The sequence below is a fragment of the Mandrillus leucophaeus genome, unplaced genomic scaffold (assembly GCF_000951045.1).
Source record: "Mandrillus leucophaeus isolate KB7577 unplaced genomic scaffold, Mleu.le_1.0 Scaffold351, whole genome shotgun sequence".
Lineage (NCBI taxonomy): Eukaryota > Metazoa > Chordata > Mammalia > Primates > Cercopithecidae > Mandrillus > Mandrillus leucophaeus.
In genome coordinates, this window is record NW_012103710.1 from 1,529,315 (window position 1) to 1,550,373 (window position 21,059).

Below are 21,059 nucleotides of genomic sequence, written 5' to 3' on the forward strand. Positions count from 1 at the left end.
AAGATAATTTGCTAGATGATTTACTACATTTTGCTGCCACCCCCAAAGGATTACTACTTCTTCAAAGAACAGGTGCTATCAATGAATGTATGACATTTATGTTCAACCGACATGCAAAAAAATTACAGGTATGAATTACCATCTGCCACAGGCAAAGTGAGTTTTTGTAGTTGCAAAAGCCATTGAGAGCATCATTCTGTTTTCTGTGTATGAAGAAGTTATTAAGCCTCAATTAAAAAACCATATAGCATTGTAATAGTCAACTTGATTTTTTTTTTTTTTAGGAAAACATTAGAGAGTTGATATTAGTGTCTGTGGCTGTATTTACAGAATTGCAAATAACCAGATGAAATTGAAGAATGCAGTTAATTATCATATGTTTTATAATTATGATATCAAACATCTGCATGTAGTGAAACTGGGTGGTTTTCCTAGAGAAAGAAACCGATTGAGTCTAAATACATATGTCAGTGAAGGTTTAGGCCTCACATTTTAAAGGAAACAAAAATATTTGTAGAGACGTTCTATTATTCTACTATTAAATAAATTTACAATGTATTTTAGTCTTTACTCAAACAGTAAAAGGCCAAAGGTCACTGGGTTGTAATCAGCTTTTTTTCTGTCATACTAAATATCCCTAGAGTTTTGGGCTTTTTAAGATTTTAGGTATGATTTTAAAATATTTTTCAGAGTTTGTTTTTGCAATTCTTACCATCTTGAAGGAATGTCTAGTTAGCATGCCATGTTTTCTTGCTTCTCATTGCTGTTCCATATTTATGTTGTTAGGTCAGCAGGCATAAAAAATTTGGCTATGGAGTTTTGGTTACACAAGTGGCATCAACAGCAGCAGGTGGCGTTGCACTAAAAAAGTCAGGTAAATGTTTCTTTTCATTAGAATTATATTTATTTTAAACATAAAATGAACAAGCCAACTGAAAATGTAACTGGCACAATCAAGTATCAGGATATTTACTCTAAAATTCTTTTTACTAAGTTAGACCTTATGTAAAAGAAAGTTACAGGATTTTCTTTTTGTCTTTCTTCTTCCATCAAATTCCAATAGTTTTGTGTTTCTGTGAAATGTATACCACCTTGTTCTCTTGCCTTGAACCAAAGGCAAATAATGAACTCAGGAGAAACGTACTTAATGCTTTAAGAATCTTCCTTCATCTTATAAATCAGAAGAATATCATCTTCTCTCAGTACAGTCCCATCTGATAGGATTATCTAATGCTCATTGTCAGTGGCTTATATATGCTTTAAAGTTTACACTCATTTACATAAAATTTCCTAATTCCCTTGCTCCCTCTTTTCTTCTTGAAATCATTTGTCTCACCACTTAGCTTTCACATTATCTTTGAAGTTGGCAGTAAGTATATATTCTTCCCTGTCCATTTGATTTGTAAGAAGTTAAAACATTGGAAATTTAATATGTCTTTTTTTTTCTTTTTTTTTTAATGAGACAGAGAATTTCACTTTTGTTGCCCAGGCTGGAGTTCAATGGCACAGTCTCAGCTCACTGCAACCTCCGCCTCCTGGGTTCCAGTGATTCTCCTGCCTCAGCCTCCTAAGTAGCTGAGATTACAGGCACCCACCACCATGCCTGGCTAATTTTTGTGTTTTTGGTAGAGATGGGGTTTCACTGTGTTGGCCAGGCTGGTCTTGAACTCTGACCTCAGCTGATTCGCCCGCCTTGGCCTCCCGAAGTGCTGGGATTACAGGTGTGAACCACCACACCCAGCCAATATGTCTTATATTAAGGTTATCTGAGCTCTGAACAAGATATAATCCCTGATAGAGATGCTATGACAATATTGTTTCAAGGCTTAGAGTTGAATTATAACATGAGTGATCACTACTGATTCTCTCTTTAAATACAAATACTTTTCCTATAGTATATTTTAAATTTGTTTTTTGGCCTAACTAATCTGGACTACTTGTATTATGAAACATGTTTCCTGTTAAAAAAAAAAAAAAAATTGTCCTAAACTGAACCACTAATTTTTTTCTTCTACTTAGAATAAAATTCATGTAGTGTAGTATTCAGAGCACATTAACTGAAGTGTTTGGAGACTAAATTTAATCTCAGATCTCACCCTTGGTAAAGTCATTAAGCTTCTGAGCATGACAGTCCCAAACTTTTCATGAGAGGAGTAAGTGTAGTTTTCAAAGTATAGGAGGAAGACGACAGTTTTTTGAGCTTCTCCAATGTCTTAGGTACTATATTAGGAACTTCACATGTATTGTCCTGTTGATACTTCATGGCAACCGTGGAATATGGCATCATTATTTCAATTTTCAAATGGGAGAACTAAGGCTCCAGGAAGTCATGGGATTTTTGCAAGGATGAACAGCTAATAAACTGGCATATTTGGAATTTAAACTCTAATATTCTCAGTTTTAGAGCCCATATTTTTTCTCTCATACCAGAAGACCCTTTCTGATCTAATATTGTTGTTATGAACTTCCTTATTTTATGATTAAATGTGGTATTTTACACTTTTCCAGATGATTTTTCTACTTGATTTTTTAATAGACTAATTTGATAATTGGGTTTTATATTCATTTTCGTTTAGTTGTATAGTATGACTCATAAGAATTTAAAGACTGGGTTGAAGCAAAAGTTGTATGAAATGTAGAATCATTCTTAGTGTGTGTAATTACAAAAAAAATTAGTTACATTGGAATAAGGGAGCATACACTCTTTGGATGCCTACCCGGCCTCCTGTTACCTCTTTCTCTCCCCTCACCTCTAAAAAACACAACCTGATTTCAGACTGCCTTACTTTGCTGGCTGATTTGCAGAGCAAAGTATAAACCTGTTTATGTTTCAGAAAACATGCTCAGAGAAGTTACTGGCCAAAGTGAAGAAGCTGGGACTCAAAATTCAGCAGTCTTCCAGGGAAATAGTCTCTCAGAATTTAGTTATTACAGAGTTTTATGATAATGAAATATCATAAAAGTATATTAACAATAGCAGATATAATTTCTACCAAGAAGAGATTATTTCTTATATAAGATGCAAGTATGTGTCTTCTGTCAAAGTAGACCAGATTTGTCAGTGGGATCATCATATCTTTCCTTCATAATCCAAAGAAATATTATGCTATAAATGACTTGAAGTAATAATTCTTTTTAGGGTTTATTAATGAACTTATAACTGAATTATGGTCCAATCTGGAATATGGAAGAGATGATGTTAGGGTAACCCATCCCAGAACTACTCCAGTGGATCCTATTGACCGAAGCTGTCAAAAGGTAAGAAGTTATTTGACTAATAATACACAGATTTGAGAAGTATTTCACAGAAATGAATTCATTCATACTTTATCCGTATTCAGTTACAACCAGCAGACTTTTTAATGTATTTATTTCTCCTCTTTAATTTTCAAATTATTATTTTTTATTTTCAAAACAAGTTTAGCAAATAATAGAAATCCCAGTATTTCATGGGAATAATATTTTGCAAGAATGATTTTCTTTTACTTTATGTTTATTAAAGTTTTTCTCCCTTAATGAAGAGTAATAATGTACCAGACATGTTACAAAAAATCAAATCACTGGAACAAACAAAAACCAACCAACCAACCAATCAATATAAAAATCCAAGAAATGTTTTGTCCTATAGCTTGAATCTAATAGAAAATTGTCAGGAATATTTGAAGGAAGGGCAGACAGAAGATGCTATCACTTAGAGTAAAGTCACAAAATTTTAAAAAATCAACCACCTAATGTTCTATCACAATTCAAAGACTTTTTACATTTAACATATTTTCCAAAGAAAGTGACGGTTTCTAACTTTGATTGTATGGTAGCTTAGACAATTTTTGTTCAAAAGATGTCATAAAATTGCTTAAAAAGCAAAACACTCCAATGTTTCAGAAGTTCCTCTTTCTGTACTAGTTTGCTCCCATAGAAAACACAAATTCTGGAAAAAAATGTAAACATCAAGTAGCTAAAAGCATTGGAATGATCAAAAATAGGCAGAAAATAGAAGGAAGTTAATGTATGGATGAATAGAGTGGTATTTCTTGAGATTCTGGATTTAACAGATTTTTGGTTAAGGTCAGAAATTTGTGCTCCACTGATAGAAATCGACAATCTAAAATGCTTGGAAAACCAAATAGAAAGCTTAGGACTACACAGCAGGTGGAAAATTAAAGGGGATCCCTGGAAAATAGATCCACAGAGGGGACACTCCAAACTCTGTGTATATACTTTGCCCAGAAATGTGACTAATAATTCAACTATGCATGTGAACTCTACAGAAATATCAGATGCTACCTACCACAGGTGTTAGAGGTTCAGTTTGAATCTGGCCAATGTAACTGCTAATTTTTTTTTTTTAATGTACTCTTTGTCGGGGAGTATAATAGAATCCAGGAACTCTATGGCATATCTCACCATGTATAGGATACAATCCAAAATCACTAGACATACGAAGAAAAAGGAAATTTGATTCATACTTGAGAAGGAGGCAACTAATACAGATTGATTATGAAATGAAGAATTTAGGATTTTAAAGCAGTTGTTAGAATATAAAGGAAAATATCCTTATAATGAATAAACAAATTAGAAATCACAGTAGAGAAATAAAACTATGTAAAAGAACCAGATAGACCTTCTAGAATTAAAAAAAAACTTACATGAAATAAAAATTTCTACGTGGCCTTCACAGATTTACACAGGATAGAAGAAGTAGTGGACTTGAGTGAGAGCAATGTAAATTATACAGTCTGAAGAACAGAGAATGAAATAAAAGAAAAACTTCAGTGATTTGTGAGAGCATGTCAAAATGTTTAACAGATATGTAATCGGAATATCAGAAATACATTTGACTAAATAATAGTGGAAAATCTTCAAATTTATTGACAAGTAGAAATTTATAGATAAAAATCATACTAAATCTCAAAGAGAATTTATGTAGAGAATGAAAATAAAAAGGAAGCAACAGTAAGGGTCATCATAGACAAACTGCTAAAAGCCAAAGATAAAGAGAAAATTTTGAAAGAAGTTTAGGAAAATCGCACATTCCATGTAAGAGATTAGCAGAAAAGTTTTTTCATATCTCATTACAACAGTAGAAGCCAGGAGGCAATACAGCATCTTAAATGTGCTGAATGGAAAAGTAAACAGAAGCAGTCAATTTAGAATTCTACATATAGTTAAAATTTACTCCCATAATGAAAGTGAAAGAAATTTTAAAATAAACAAAGGCTAAGAAAATATTTGTCAGCAGACCTGCCTTTCAAATAATGATAAAGAAAATTCTTCATGTTGAAAGACAGTGCTACCAGATGAATAGTTGGATGGAAACAGGGAATTGCAGATAAGTAAGTGAGTATAGAAGCCTGTTATTTTTCCTTTTAACTTGTTTTAAATACATCTGATTGATTTTTTAAAACAAAATTATGATGCATACTGGGGTTTATTTTGTACTTAGAAATAAAATAGTGCATGGGATAGCTGTAGCATAAAGGACAGGGGAATTGTATAATGGTAAATCAATCTGTATGGTTCAAGTTCCTCTCATTTTATATAAAGTGGCACAATATTCCTAATGCCTTGGAAATATTTATAATTAAAATAGAAGATTACAGGGATTTTATTCAATTTGTTTGACTTTGCAATAGAAATGTCAGTATAAACTAAGGATTACTTTTTAAAAATATTTTGTATTCTGCTAATCTGTACACAGAAAGACCTAGAAATGACAGCTCGTTGTAATAAACAGCCCTAGGGTCCAGCTTCTAGTCTCTAAGTCTTATTTCCCAAGGATTCTTTTTTCATTTGTAATCTCATTTGGTCTTTTAAGTTGTGGAAAGCACTTACGTAGTTTCAATATATAACTAGGTACCTTCAGAAATTTAATTCCATTCCAGTCCCTGTCCTTCATCTTCCGTCCCTAGCTTCCTGTACGGCTGTGCTGTTAAACATTTGTAGACAGTTGCCCTGCATAGCTATGTAAACTTGTATTAATTAAAATTAAAAATTCAGTTCCTTAATTACATTAGTCCTATCTTAAGTGGTCAATGGCCCGTGTAGCTAGTGGTTACCATATTGTGAAATTCAGATTACATAATATTTCTATCATTACAGAAAGTTCTATTGCACAGTACTTCCTTAGGAAAGCACTAAAAATTAGTGCAAAGAGGTATAGCTCATACATAAATTTTACAATTAAAAAGCCAGAATAAGGTGGAGAGGAAAGAATAAAAGAACAGGAAATGGATGGGGAAAAAAAGAAAACAAATAGGAAAATAGTAGCTCTAAATGCATCCATATCAATAATTGCACTAAATGCAAATGAACTAAATATTCTAATTAAAATACAGATTTTCAGAGTGAATAAAAAAGGAAGATACAACTGTGTGCTGTCTTTAAGAAATTAACTTTAGAATTAAGATGGTGGATGGGAGGTAGGACTGGCTTGCAACTCCTGCTCAGACAGACAAAACATTGTGTGGAGACTTACATCGTGAACTGTTGCTTCAAGAACTACCACAGGAACATGCTAGGAAAGATGACAGAATCCACAGACCCTTTGAAGGAACGGGATCACTGCTGCAGGCTCACTGAGATATGGAAAAACTGTGAGTCTGCTTGCTTTCTCAACAGAGAGGCTTGTGGTCTGGGTCAAGTTCTCAGCCCTGATCACTGGCTGCCTGGAAATAGACTTGGTGCTGTTGAGGGGCAAGGTAGGAATGAGACGGGCCTTTAGGACTGCCAGCTGCATGAGAGCATGGTGAGGCTGGTGACTGCCAGCTTTCCCTACTTCCTTGGCGATTCGTATGACTCAGGAGAGGCAGCCATAATCCCCCTGGAAATATAACTCCACTGGACTGGGAACCACTCACCCATCTCCCACAGCAGCCACAGCAAACCTTGCCCAAGGAGAGGCGGAACTCAGACACGCCTCTCTCTGCCCGCTCCTGGTCGTCTTTTTTTACCTTCCCTGGTAGCGGAAGACAAAGGTCATAATCTCTTGGGAACTCTATGGCCCTGCCCACTGCCTGAGAATCCTGAATACTTAACCAGGTGTCCCTAGGGCAAGTTTGCATCCTCCCTATGGGATCACAGCTGATGCCCTCTTGAAATTGCCACCTCCTGGCTGGAGGCCAAGCAGCACAAAACCAGTGCACTGAACAAAAACACAACCAACGAGCCTCACAGAGTTCACTCCCCTGCCACCTCCACCAGAGCAGGTACTGATATCCATAGTTGCAAGACCTGAAGATGGATCACATCAAAAGACCCTTTGCAGACACTCCCCACTAGCAGCCCAGAGCCTAGTAGCTCTGCCGCGTGGCTAGACCCAGAAGAGCAAAAACAATTACCATAGTTCAGCTCTCAGGAAGTCCATTCCTAGGGGAAGGGGAAAACACTACAAGTAGTGTTGGGATAAAAGAATCTGAATAGCAGCCCTTGAATCCCACATCTTGCCTTTGACATAGTCTACTCAAATGAGAAGGAACCAGAAAACGATTCTGGTAATGTGACAAAACTCGTTTCTTTAACACCCCAAAAGATCATACCAGTTCATCAACAATGGATCCAAACCAAGACAAAATCTCTGAATTGCTAGAAAAAGAATTCAGAAGGTTGATTCCTAAGCTAATCAAGGAGCACCAGAGAAAAATGTAGTCCAACTTAAGGAAATAAAAAACATGATACAGGATATGAAAGGAAAAATTTTCAGTGAAATAGAGAGCACAAATTAAGAACAATAACCTGCTCCGGAGTGATCACTGGACCAACAATGATATCAAGATGGAAATTAAAAAATTTTTGAACCAAATGATAATAGTGACACAACCTATCAAAACCTCTAGGATACAGCAAAAGCAGGGCTAAGAGGAAAGTTTATAGCATTAAATGCCTACATCAAAACACCTGAAAGAGCACAAATATACAATCCAATGTCACACCTGATGGAACTAGAGAAACAAGAATAATCCAAAACCAAACCCGACAGGAAAAAAGAAATAATGAACACTAAGCTGAGAATCAAATAAAAAACTCAACCTGTTTTACAATAGCTGCAAAAATAAATAAATAAATAAAATACTTAGGAATATACCTAACCAAAGACATGAAAGACCTCTACAGGGAAAACTACAAAACACTGCTGAAAGAAATCAGATAACACAAACAAATGGAAAGACATTTCATGTTCAGGGATGGGTAGAATTAATATTGTGAAAATGACTATACTACCCAAAGCAATTCACAGATTCGATGCAATTCCCATCAAAATACCACCATAATTCTTCACAGAACTAGAACAAACAATCCTGAAATATATTTGGAGCCAACAAAGAGCCCACATAGCCAAAGAAGACTAAGCAAAAAGAACAAATCTGGAGGCATCACATTACCCAACTTCAAATTATTCTACAAGGCTACGGCATGGTACTGGTATAAAAATAGGCACGTAGACCAATGTAACAAAAATAGAGAACTCAGAAATAAAGCCAAATACAGCCAACTGATCTTCCACAAAGCAAACAGAAACAAAGTGGGGAAAGTATACCCTGTTCAAAAAATAGTGCCAGGTTAATTAGCAAGCCATATGTAGAAGAATAAAACTGGATCCTCATTTCTCACCTTATAGAAAAATCAACTCAAGATCAATCAAAGACTTAAATCTAAGATCTGAAACCGTAAGGATTCTAGAAGATAACATCAGAAAAACCAGACCCCTCTAGACATTAGCTTAGGTAAAGACTTTATGACTAGGAATTCAAAAGCAAATGCAACAAAAACAAAGATAAATAGATGGGACTTAATTAAATTAAAAAGCTTCTGCCCAGCAAAAGAAATAATCGGCAGAGTAAACAGACAACCCACAGAGTGGGAGAAAATCTTCACAATCTATGCATCTGACAAAAGACTAATATCCAGAATCTGCAAAGCACTCAAACAAATCAGCAAGAAAAACACAAACAACCCTATCGCTAACGACGTGAATAGACAATTCTCAAAAGAAGATATACAAGTGGGCAACAAGCATATGGAAAAATGTGCAATATCACTAGTTATTAGGGAAATGCAAATCAAAACCACAATGTGATACCACCTTATTCCTGCAAAAATGGCCATTAAAAAAAAAAGAAAAAAGATATTGGTGTGGATGCAGTGAAAAGGGAACACTTTTACACTGTCAGTGAGGATGTAAACTAGTATAACCACTATGGAAAACAGCGTGGAGATTCCTTAAGGAACTAAAAGTAGATCTACCGTTTGATCCTGTGATCCCAGTACTAGGTATCTACCCAGAGGAAAAGAAGTCATTATACAAAAAAGATACTTGCAAATACATGTTCATAGCAGCACAATTTGCAATTGCAAAAATATGGAACTGCCCACATGCACATCAAATGAGTAGATAAAGAAAATATGGTGTATATATATACACACACACACACACACACACACACCCATGGGATACTACTCAGCCGTAAAGAGATCAGCCAGTTGATCTTTGATAAAGCAAACAAAAGCATAAGGTGAGGAAAGCACACCCTATTCAAAAACTGGTGCTGGGATAATTAGCAAGCCACATGTAGAAGAATGAAACTGGATCCTCATCTTTCACCTTATGCAAAAATCAACTCTAGCAACATCCAGCAACCTGGATGGAATTGGAGACTATTATTCTAAGTGAAATATTTAGGAATGGAAAAGCAAACATTGTATGTTCTCACTCATATGTGTGAGCTAAGCTATGAGGACACAAAGGCATAAGAATGGTACATCAGTCTTTGGGGACTCAGGAGAAAGGGTTGGGGGTGGTGAGGGATAAGAGACTACACACTGGGTACAGTGTACACTACTCAGGTGATGGTGCACCAAAGTCTCAGCAATCACCACTAAGAGAACTTATTCATGTAACCAGATACTATCTGTTCCTCAAAAACCTATTGAAATAAAAATAAATTAAATAACTAAAAGCACCATACAATCTGTTCCCCCAAAACCTATTGAAATAAAAATAAATTAAATAAAAACAGCACACAAGTGGCAAATATATATGCGCACATGTGTGTATGTGTATATATATGTGTGTGTGTGTGTGTATATATATATGTCAGATTTCAATAACATTTACCAGTAAAAAAGAAATTAACTTTATTTTTTCTGTGGACACTTAGATAATAAAATAAGTATGTTCTGATTCATTTTAATTACAGGTAGCTTAACATCACCTAAGTTACAGGTTGTTGATAATGATCTCTACTGAACTATATTTAGAAACAAAATGAAATTACATTTTAGGTGGTAGGAAAATGTAGTTAACCAATGTTAAAGATGATAATATAGTTATCATAATTTTTAGCATGTCAAACTGTGATAATTTATAAAAGTATATGGCAGAATGTTTGGCATATAGTAGGCACTCAATAAATGGTAGAAAGTATTATCAGCGTTGGTATGTTTAATTAGTCATGATGCATAGTGTGGATATGAAAGCAAAACTATTAAATAATATTTTTTATAATTGGTTATGCTCAGAGGATGATCGAGAATCAATTCATTATTTTGAAACTTGTTTACTAAAATAACAGCATTTATTATGCCATTCCTGTATGAACTTGTTTTAGCCCATTTTCACACTACTATGAAGAACTACCTGAGACTGGGTAATTTATAAAGAAAAGAGGTTTAATTGACTCATAGTTCCACTTGTCTGGGGAGGCCTCAGGAAACTTACATTCAGGGAGGAAGGCGAAGGGGAAGCAAGGCACACATCTTACATGGCTGCTGGAGAGACAGTGAGTGAAGGGGAACTGCCAAACACATTTAAACCATGAGATCTCGGAAGAACTCACTATCATGGGAACAGCATGGGGGAACTGCACCCATGATCCAGTCAGCTCCCACCAGGTCCTTTCTTTGGCATGTAGGGATTACAATTTGAGGTGAGATTTGGGTGGGGACAAACAGCCAAACTATATCAGAACTCCACCACTGGGTAACCAAATAGTAAGTGAAGGTAGTGCCTCTTTTTCATGAATTATCCCAACTAATATATTTTTTTAAATGATGGAATTAGAATGTCACCATTTGCAGTCTGCAAGAATTAATTGAGCCACGTTAACATAACTAAAACAGAAATGGTTAAACATTATTAATGTGCCCTCTAATGAAAGAATAAACCACCATCTCTAGTCTTACCAAGGTATCTAACTTGATAAGCCTTTGGATTCAGCTGCAAGTTTGCAGAATATGGAAACTGCATATATCCAAAGGATGGAAGAACAGGCTGAACTGCTGCCTGACTGTGCACTTCCTAAAATCCAGACTGGTTAAAACTTTACAGGTCAAATGGCCTGAGCTTGTCAACAGACGAAATGAAAAGAAAGGAGAGGGAGAAGATGAATGCCTGTAGATTAAAAGAAGTTTTAAATGACACGTCAAGTCTTGAAAATTGGAAAGACAAAATTATAGTGTCTGGATATGTACACCTGAGAAGTAAAACCACAAGAAAATCTTTGAAAGTGATTATTGTAAAGGTCAGGATACTGGGTGTTATGGAGGGATGGCAGGGGAGATAATTGTAGGCACAGAGAAGGCTCTCTGGGGCAGGTGGCAGAGTTATAGAAGAAATTCACTTTAAAGATAAAGATAAGTTGGATGGAAAAATATATAGAGAGAAGCAATATACATTAGAAAACTGACATGGCCACATTTAGTGTCAGAGATAAAGAAAAAGAAAAACTATCAGATTAAGAGACACATTTTATAATGATAATATGAATATGGTCAAAACACCAGAAAGATATAATCATAAATCAGTATGATCCTAATAAAATATTTAAAATATATGTAGTATTAAAATAGAATTTAAGGAAGAAATAGGCAAATCTGCGATCAGAGTTGAAGATTTTAACATTTCTCTTAGCAATTGATAGAACAGATCAAGAGCTCTCGAATTACGTGATATGAATACCACTATTAACCACTTGATATTTATACAATATTATACTTGACGACTGCAGAATATGCATTCTTTTCAGGAACACATGGCATGTCCTCAAAGATAGACCATGTTGGGCTAAATGCAAGTCTAAATAAATTTAAGATAATTGGAATAATATGAAGTATATTCTATAACCACAATGAAATTAATTAAAAATCAAGAATTAGAAACTAGAAAAAAAGATATTTGGAAATTAAGCCACGTACTTACAAATAACTTGTAGCTCAAAGAAGTCACAAGGGAAATTAGGAAGTATTTCAAATTGGATGCAAATAAAAATACATCAGAATTTGTGGTTATAGTTGAAGCAGTCCTAAGAGGGATATGTTTAACTGTAATATTTATATTAGAAAATAAGAAAGATCTAAAATCATTGACTCAAGTTTCCACTCAAAGGGAGTAGAAAAAGAAGAGCAAATTACACCAAAACCAATACAACAAGGGAAATAATAAACATTAGAGCAGAAATCAGTGAAACAGAAAAAACTAAAGAGAAGTAACAAATCCAAATGTGATTTTTGGAAATGATTATTAAGAGTGATAAAAATTTTTTATCACTATTCAGTCTTCCCTCTCCCCTTCTTGTCCATACTACTTTAAAGAATAGAATACTTCATACACATAGTGTTCACTGACTTTTCCTTTACTCCTAAGGCATGTATTCCCTGAACACTAACCTTTTGAGTAACTATTTGATCATTCTGTCTATTGGACATGTTTTCAATACATCTGTGTTCTAATAGGTGTAATGTATTTCTGACAGTCTTACAACTTCCAAATTCTAATTTGTTTCTTTATTCCCTTATATTGTCTACCCTCAAAACCATTTTTTCTTTAGAACCTTCTATTTAAAATGTAAAATTTAATCCCCACTACTTTTCTGAAAATACTTTGCCCCCTTTTTTTTTTCGCTGTAGGATAGAGATAGAGCTCATTAACAGCACATCTCTGCCTGCCGGCCTGCCTGCCTGCTACTTATACAGACTTACCTCTCACCTCTCTCTACATTGCTGAAGAGTGTCATCCTTGTATCACCCCATTGCTCTCCATATTGTACTAACGTCAGAACATTTAGGCACTATTTTAAGTTATTTAATAGTGTATTTTGTCCTGCACTACACTATGAGTCCTTGAGGGCAGGGACCATGCCTTTATTCATATTTTTATTGTTAGCATTTGGCACAATTACTGATAAGCAGCTGGCACTAAAATATTTTTAGTGAATAAATAAGTGAATAGAAGATCAATATCAACCTGAAAGATTTTAATTTAAAAGAAAACTTCTTGACTTGGAGAATTAATTTTATACTTTAATCTTAAAAATATATCAAACTTTGACTTTTCATTAGTTTCCTTATCACTATTGCATAAAGTCTCATTCTTCAAAACATTGATGACATAGATTTATGTTTTGTGCTACTATAAATTTTAAGATATTTGATGTCTGATATTAGCGACATCTTACAATGTGTGTTTGTGGGAGCCAACAATTACATTGTATATATTTTTATTCCAGAAATGCTTAATACATCACAATTTTGCAGTAAGCTAACATCTTTTAAAATGCCCAATGTGTGAGAAATGAATGTATTTCTTCTAGAAACAAGCTGCTGAAATCTTCTCAACCTTCTTTAAAATTCTGTTCAGGTTGTTTTAGTTTGAATACAGTTGTTGAATTATTTTTACCTAAAGTTTTACTTGATTTGCTTAGAGTAGCATGTCACACCTTACCTGTATTTGATTGTATGTGGTCCACATCATTTTATTTCTTACGTAAAGAGAGGTTCCATAATCGTGAACTGAATTCTTCATGCATAAATAATATAAAAATGCTCAATATACTATTGCTATATGTGATTTATAAAGATTATATTTCTTTCTCTACCCAAATAGACATTTTTAAAGGCTTTTTTGTAATCTTTTATGATTATGGTAGAAAAGATTCTGTAAACATAAAATAAAGGATTTATTCTTGATAGAATCCAAATATTGCTGGATTAATATTAAGGACATTAAAACATGTTTGCAGATTTAAATTACAAAGCATTATTACCTTGTATTTTTTGGTTCATGTATATTCTCAGGATAAACTAGATTGGATTAAAAATAAATCTGTAATGAAATCTGTTTTATTAATCATCTTTCTAGTTAATACATGGTGATTAGAGAAGTTCATACAATAGTTTCCTAGGTGAACCCTCCAATTTTTCTGCAGTTCATTTTATGTATAATTAATAGACATATTTCTCAAACATTCTTTCCTTGGCAATTTTTTTCTTCCTTTTCTATAGTGCATACTATAGTGAAAATGTAAAGCAGAAAACTTTACAGTTATAAGTGAGTACAATTAATATAATGCAAGCAAAAGATATAAATATTGGCAGAATATAGGGCTTCTGGATGTGGATGGAGTTAATTGGAAAGTCTTCAGAAAAGACGTGACATATTTTGAAAGCATATCAAGTGGGCTAATGAGTAAGTGGAGGGCAGGAGAAGTGTGTTACTGGATAAAAAAGTACGTATAGGTGGCAGTCAGTTGAAGGAGACCACAGGCATATTTGATTGACTGAAGTGGCGACTTCATGCTGAGGAATACTAGGAAATGAGGCTTTTGAGACTATGAAGAGTAGAAGCGTGTCAATTTGAGAAGTGCCTTGAAAGCCATGCTAAGGAGTTTAGATTTAATGCTTAGTGATGGGCAACCACAGCATGCTTTTGAGCTGGGGAGCCCAAGAATGAATGTGCCTGAGAAAAATATTCTAGTTGTCTTTAATAAGATGCAATGAGAGTGAAGAGCTTAAATATTTCATGGAGAGATTGGTAAAATTGCACCAGCAAGTGAGTTAGCTTTGATAGGAAAAGCCATGGCTTTTAAAAATTAGCTATCATATTTAGGTTAGTTGGATTTTCAGTGAATGTAGTTAAAAGATAGCCTCATGGTCTGAGGGCAAAAATATATAGAATTTATTATCTTGCCCCAGAGTCCCTAAGTATTATTCTCTTGCATTTTTTTACGTATTGGATATGACAGTGCAAAGAATGAGAAAGATGGATTATTGAATTTTTGTCAGAACCAAACTTTTAAGAGATACATGATATTTTAAAGCATATTCCAAATTTCATGTATGTATGTAATGGTTGTTACGTCATGCGTTGTCAGCTTATAGATTATTGCTGTGCATGTTAACTGTTTTGTACTTATCATATATGTAACATATTTCAAACTTATGGGAATTAGGTATATTTAAAAATTAGCCCTCAAAGTCATACAGATACGAAACTTCATTAATAACTCTCCATGGATGTGGTTGACAAAAAAGAATCATTTAAGTGATTGTTTTCTTTCCCTCTAGTCTTTTTTAGCACTGGTGAACTTGTTATCCTATCCTGCTATTTATGAGCTGATAAGGAATCAAGATCTTCCTAATAAAACAGAATATTCTCTTCGTGAAGTCCCAACATGTGTTATTGTAAGTCATTTTCTTTAAATCTTTCTCTGTTATAAATGCTACTGTTTGAGATTGGTAGTAAAAATGCAATTTGACCAAAAAGAGAAAAAAGAAGCATTATGTAATGGCATTTAAGGGCTGATTTGATTAATCATGCATGAATTATATCAACTTTTGAATTTTCTGTGCATGGAATCTTTGATCCAGGTCACCTAACATTCCCAACACCTATCAGAATTCGAGGCTAACTCCAACCAGGAAGGAGACTTGGCATAGATAGAAGTATACTTTTGAGTGATTTTTAGATGACTCATTACATTATTAGTCAAACCAGTGATGCTCCTTCATTGGCTAGGATTAGTAGGAATAAATTGTCTCCACGGAGTCCACTACATTTCCTGCTTATGTTTTAATGAACTACATATTATTGCCCCATGAGGGCAGTATATACAAATTTATTTAATCTGAGACCTAGGTTGTACTAATATTCACAGTTAAGTAACTTGTTTTAATCATTAAGGGATATTTAGGTCCTTATCTTTGGGTACATTTATGGATTAACCCAGAAATATATGTGTATATGCATATAAGGGTTAGTAAAGACTTACTTGATATTGAAATTTATTATTGGTCACTCTTTTTCATTTTCTGGTCACTTCATCCTATGTGATATTGTTTTTATAAACATAGTTTTGCCCTTTCGAATACGTTTAAACCTGTTAACCCTAAACACTTAGAGTTTTAAAAATTTCATCTACTTTGGGAAACTTTTAATAGCTTATATGATGTGAAATACAAAGATGGGTACTTCTGTCATTTAACATTAACTTAGATTCTCTTATCTTCTTTTTCTTGAAGTTTTTCAATTGTATTTTGTGCTTACTTGTATGTTGGCACTCCAACATACAAGTCTACCTGTTGAGTACAGGTAGACCTCAGAATTATTGCAGGTTCATTTCCATACCACAGCAATAACATGAATATTGCAATAAAGGAAGTCACACAAATTTTTTGTTTTCCCATGTAAAAGTTATGTCTACACTCTACTTTAGTCTAAAGTGTGCAGTAGAAATATGTCTAAAAAATGTTTATTGCTTAATTAAAAGTACTTTTTCGCTAAAAATGCTAATGAACATCTGAGCCTTCAGTGAGTTGTAATCTGTTTTGCTAGTGGAGAATCTTACCTCACTGTCGATGGCAGCTGACTGATCAGTGTGTTGGTTGTTATGGGCTGGGGTGCCTCTGGCAATTTCTGAAAATAAGAGAACAGTGAAGTTCACTGCATCAATTGACTCCTTTCATGAAAAATTTCTCCGAAGTACTTGATGCTTTTTGATAGCATTTTACCCATCGTAGAACTTCTTTTAGAATTGAAGCCAATCCTCTCATCCCACTCACTGCTTTATCAACTAAGTTTATGCAATATTTTAAGTCCTTTGTTGTTATTTCAACAATGTTCACAGCATGTTCTACAGGAGTGGATTCCATCTTTGCTCATCCATAAGAAACAACTCAACTCATCTGTTTGATTTTGATCTTAAGATTGCAGTGATTCAGTCACATCTTCAGGCTCCACTTTTAATTCTAGTTTTCCTGCTATTTCCACCACGTCTGCAGTTACTTGTTCTACTGAAGTACTGAACTTCTTTAAGTCATCCATTAGGGTTAGAATCAGCTTCTTCCAAACTTCTTTTAATGTTGATATTTTGACCTCTTTTCATGAATCACAGATGTGGCATCTTAATGGTGAATCCTTTCCAGAAGGTTTTCAATTTACTTTGCCCAGATCTGTCAGAGGAATCACTATTTATGGCAACTATAGCCTTACAAAATATATTTCTTAAATATTTGAAAGTCAAACTTACTCCTTGATTTATGGGCTACAGAATGGGTGTTATCTTAGCAGGCACAAAAACAATACTAATCTCCTTAAACATCTCCATCAGAGCTCTTGGGTGACCTGTTGCATTGTCAATGAGCAGTAGTATTTTGAAAGGAATCTTTTTACTGAGCAGTAATTTTCAATGGCAGGCTTAAAATATGCGGTAAACCCATGCAGTCACATATGTACTGTCATTTACTTTATTTTTCCATTTATATAGCATAGGCAGAGTAGATTTTCCAGTGCTCCAGGATTTTTGGAATGGTAAATGAGCATTGGCTTCTGCTTAAAGTCACCATCTGCATTAGCTCTTAAGAAGAGAGTTAGCCTATCTTTTGATGCTTTGGATCCACGTATTGACTTCTCCTTTCGAGCTATGAAAGTCCTAGATGATATCTTCTTCCAATATAAGGCTGTTTTGTTTGCATTGAAAATTTCTTGGCTGGGTGTCATGGTTCATGCCTGTAATCCCAGCACTTTGGGAGGCCGAGGTGGGGAGATCTCCTGAGGTCAGGAGTTCGAGAGCAGCGTGGCCAACATCTTGAAACTCCATGTCTACTAAAAATACAAAAATTAACTGGACGTGGTGGCACGTGTCTGTAATCCCAGCTACATGGGAGGCTGAGGCAGGAGAATCACTTGAACCTGGGAGGTGGAGGTTGCAGTGAGTCTAGATTGAGCCACTGCACTCCAGCCTGGGCAACAGAGTAAAAAAAAAAAAAAAAAAAAAAAAAAGAAAAAGAGAAAAAGAAAAATCTCTTTAATGTAGCTAACTTCATCGATTATCTTAGCTAGACCTTCTGGATAACTTGCAACTTCTACATCAGCACTTGCTACTTCACCTTGTACTTCCATGTTATTCAGACAGCTTCTTTCCTTGAATCCCATGAACCAACCTGTTAACTTCAAACTTTCCTTCTGTAGCTCCCTCATTTCTCTCAGCCTTATTAAAGTTAAATAGAGTTAGAGCCTTCTGTGGGTTAGAGTTTGGCTTACGGGAATGCTGTGATTGGTTTGATTTTCTGTTCAAATCACTCAAACTTTCTTCATATCAGCAATAAGGTTGTTTCATTTTGTTATCATTCATGTGTTTCCTGGGGTAACACTTTTAATATCCTTAAAGAACTTTTTCTTTGCATGCACAACTTGGCTAATTGGCAAAAGAGGCCCAGCTTTTGGCCTGTCTTAGCTTTTGACATGCTGTCCTCACCAAGCTTAGTCACTTTTAGCTTTTGATGTACAGTGAGATACACTCAACTTTTCCTTTTATTTGAACCCTTAGTGGTTTTGTAAGGTTACTAATTGCCATAATCTTGATATTGTTGTGTCTCAGGTAATAAGGAGGCCCCAGGAGAAAGAGAAAGATAGGTGAATGACCAGTTGGTGGAACAATAAGAACAACATTTATCCGTTAAGTTTGTTGTCTTATCTGGGTATGGTTCATGGTGCCCCAAAATAATTACAATAGTAACATCAAAGTTTACTAATCACAGGTCATCATAACAGAATAATTATGAAAAGTTTGTAATATTGTGAGAATTACCAAAATGTGATGCAGAGACACAAAGTGAACACATGCTGTTAGAAAAATGACACCAGTAAACTTGTTTGACGTAACGTTGCCACACATCTTAAATATGCAAAAAAACATATTACCTGCAAAGTACAATAAGTGACATGCAATAGAATAAGGTATGCCTGTAGTTTCATCATTAGTCATTTATGTGCCTAGATTTCCCACTACAATGGGAGTACCTTAGAGAAAGTAAGCTGTCTTCAATGTATATAAATCTAGCACATTATATGGATCCAGTGAAAATAATTATTCTAATATGATTGGTTTTATTAGATTGATTATGGGAAACAAGTACAAATTAGTTTTATGATATAGTCCAAAATGATGGCTTCAATGTTTGTTCTCTTAAGTTTTCATGTGTCTCTGTGGGGTATATTCAACTATATCTTTCCACTTATGGAAAAATTTGTTTTCTGTTTGTTCTTAAGACAGTTAACTGCAGTTATATTACTCTGTTTCTCCCAAAGACGTTATGTTTTAACCCTGTAGAAAGATCACTGCTTTCTGTCATGATTTAAACATGTATATGAGTTCCTTTTAAAACAAACAACTCTTTTGGTCTATGCCTTCTTTTATTTACCACGCTGTAGTTTTCTTTCTTTCCCTCCACCCTAAGCTTCCTGAAAATTTTGCCTGTGCTTTAAGTCTCTATATTTTTTTCTCTTCTGTCAACCAGGGAAGCCACCATAATCTGGCATCTTTGCCCAACTACCTAACTTAAATTGTTCTGCCAAAACCCAGTAAATATATAACTCCCTAATCTAATGGAACCTCCCTGTATTAGTTTGTCATGCGCTAATAAAGACATACTTGAGACTGGGTTATTTATAAAGGAAAGAGGTTTAGTTGACTCACAGTTCAGCATGGCTGGGGAGACCTCAGGAAACTTACAATCATGGTGGAAGGGGAAGCAAACACATCCTTCATCACGTGGTAGCAGGCAAGAGAAGTGCTGAGCAAAGGGGGAAAAGTCCCTTATAAAACCATCATATCTCATGATAACTCAGTATCATGAAAGCAGCATGGGGATAACTGCCCCCATGATTCAGTTACCACCATGTCTCTTCCATGACATATGGTGTATTAGTCAGGGTTCTTTAGAGGAACAGAACTAGTAGGATATGTCTCTCTATATCTATCTGTCTGTCTGTCTATCTATCTATCTCTCTATCTGTCTATCTATCTATCTATCTATCTATCTATCTATCTATCTATCTATCTATCTATCTATCTATCTATCTATCTATGTATCTATATCTGTATATCAAAGGGAGAAAAATGTAGGCTGAGAGGCTAGGCCAGTCTAGTCTTTTCACATTTTTCTGCCTGCTTTATATTCTAGGCACACAGGCAGCTGATTAGAGGGTGCCTACCCAGATTAAGGATGGATCTGCCTTTCCCAGCCCACTGACTCAAATGTTAATCTCCCTTGGCAACACCCTCACAGATAAACCCAGGATCAAAACTTTGCATCCTTCAATCCAATCAAGTTGACACTCAGTATTAACCATCACATGTGGGGATTATGGGAACTATAATTCAAATGAGATTTGGGTGGGGACACAACTAAATCGTGTCACATCCCTATACCCTTTAACTTAATTTACCACTTTGGAATATTTGACATGGTTTGTCTACTCCTTAGTGTAATTTTCTGTTTCTGTGACTGCAGCATTACTTACTTCTTGTTCTCTTCCTTCTTTTCTGGTCTCTCCTGCATAGTTGTCCTTGTAGACTTCTTTTCCTTTGTTTGTCCTATGGCCTCCAGAGTGATCTCATCCAATTCCATGGCTTCAGTTACGCACTGACAACTCTTTGACCTATATGACTTGACTGCCAATTTTATAATTAGAACCCTACCAGACAATGGGCATCTGGAACAGTCACAGGCGTCTTAGTCTTACTGTGTCTACAACTGAATGTAATGTTTTCTCTTTCCCAAATCAATTCTGTTTCCTGTTTTTCTCAGTGTATGGTACTATTAGTCACACAATTTAGTGAACCAGAAACCTGGAAATCATTATTGATTCTTCCCTCTCTATAGGCAATAAATTACCACCTGATAGAATTTGCCTCCCTAATACCTTGATCTTGTTTTCTTTCTTTATTCATTTTTTAAAAATTCTTATTTTAACTTCAGTGGTACATGTGTAGGATTCTTTTTTTTTT

The 21,059-nt window shown here is 34.9% G+C and overlaps 1 protein-coding gene across 1 annotated transcript in view; it reads left to right on the top strand.

The window, feature by feature from the left end:
- Nucleotides 1-21,059, top strand: part of TBC1D32 (TBC1 domain family, member 32) — a 254,389-nt gene that overhangs the window by 83,468 nt on the left and 149,862 nt on the right. The window contains exons 18-21 of the mRNA XM_011989387.1: nt 2-128; nt 787-874; nt 3,140-3,258; nt 15,337-15,453. Coding sequence (XP_011844777.1) covers nt 2-128; nt 787-874; nt 3,140-3,258; nt 15,337-15,453 — 451 coding nt within the window. The remainder of the gene's footprint in view (nt 1; nt 129-786; nt 875-3,139; nt 3,259-15,336; nt 15,454-21,059) is intronic.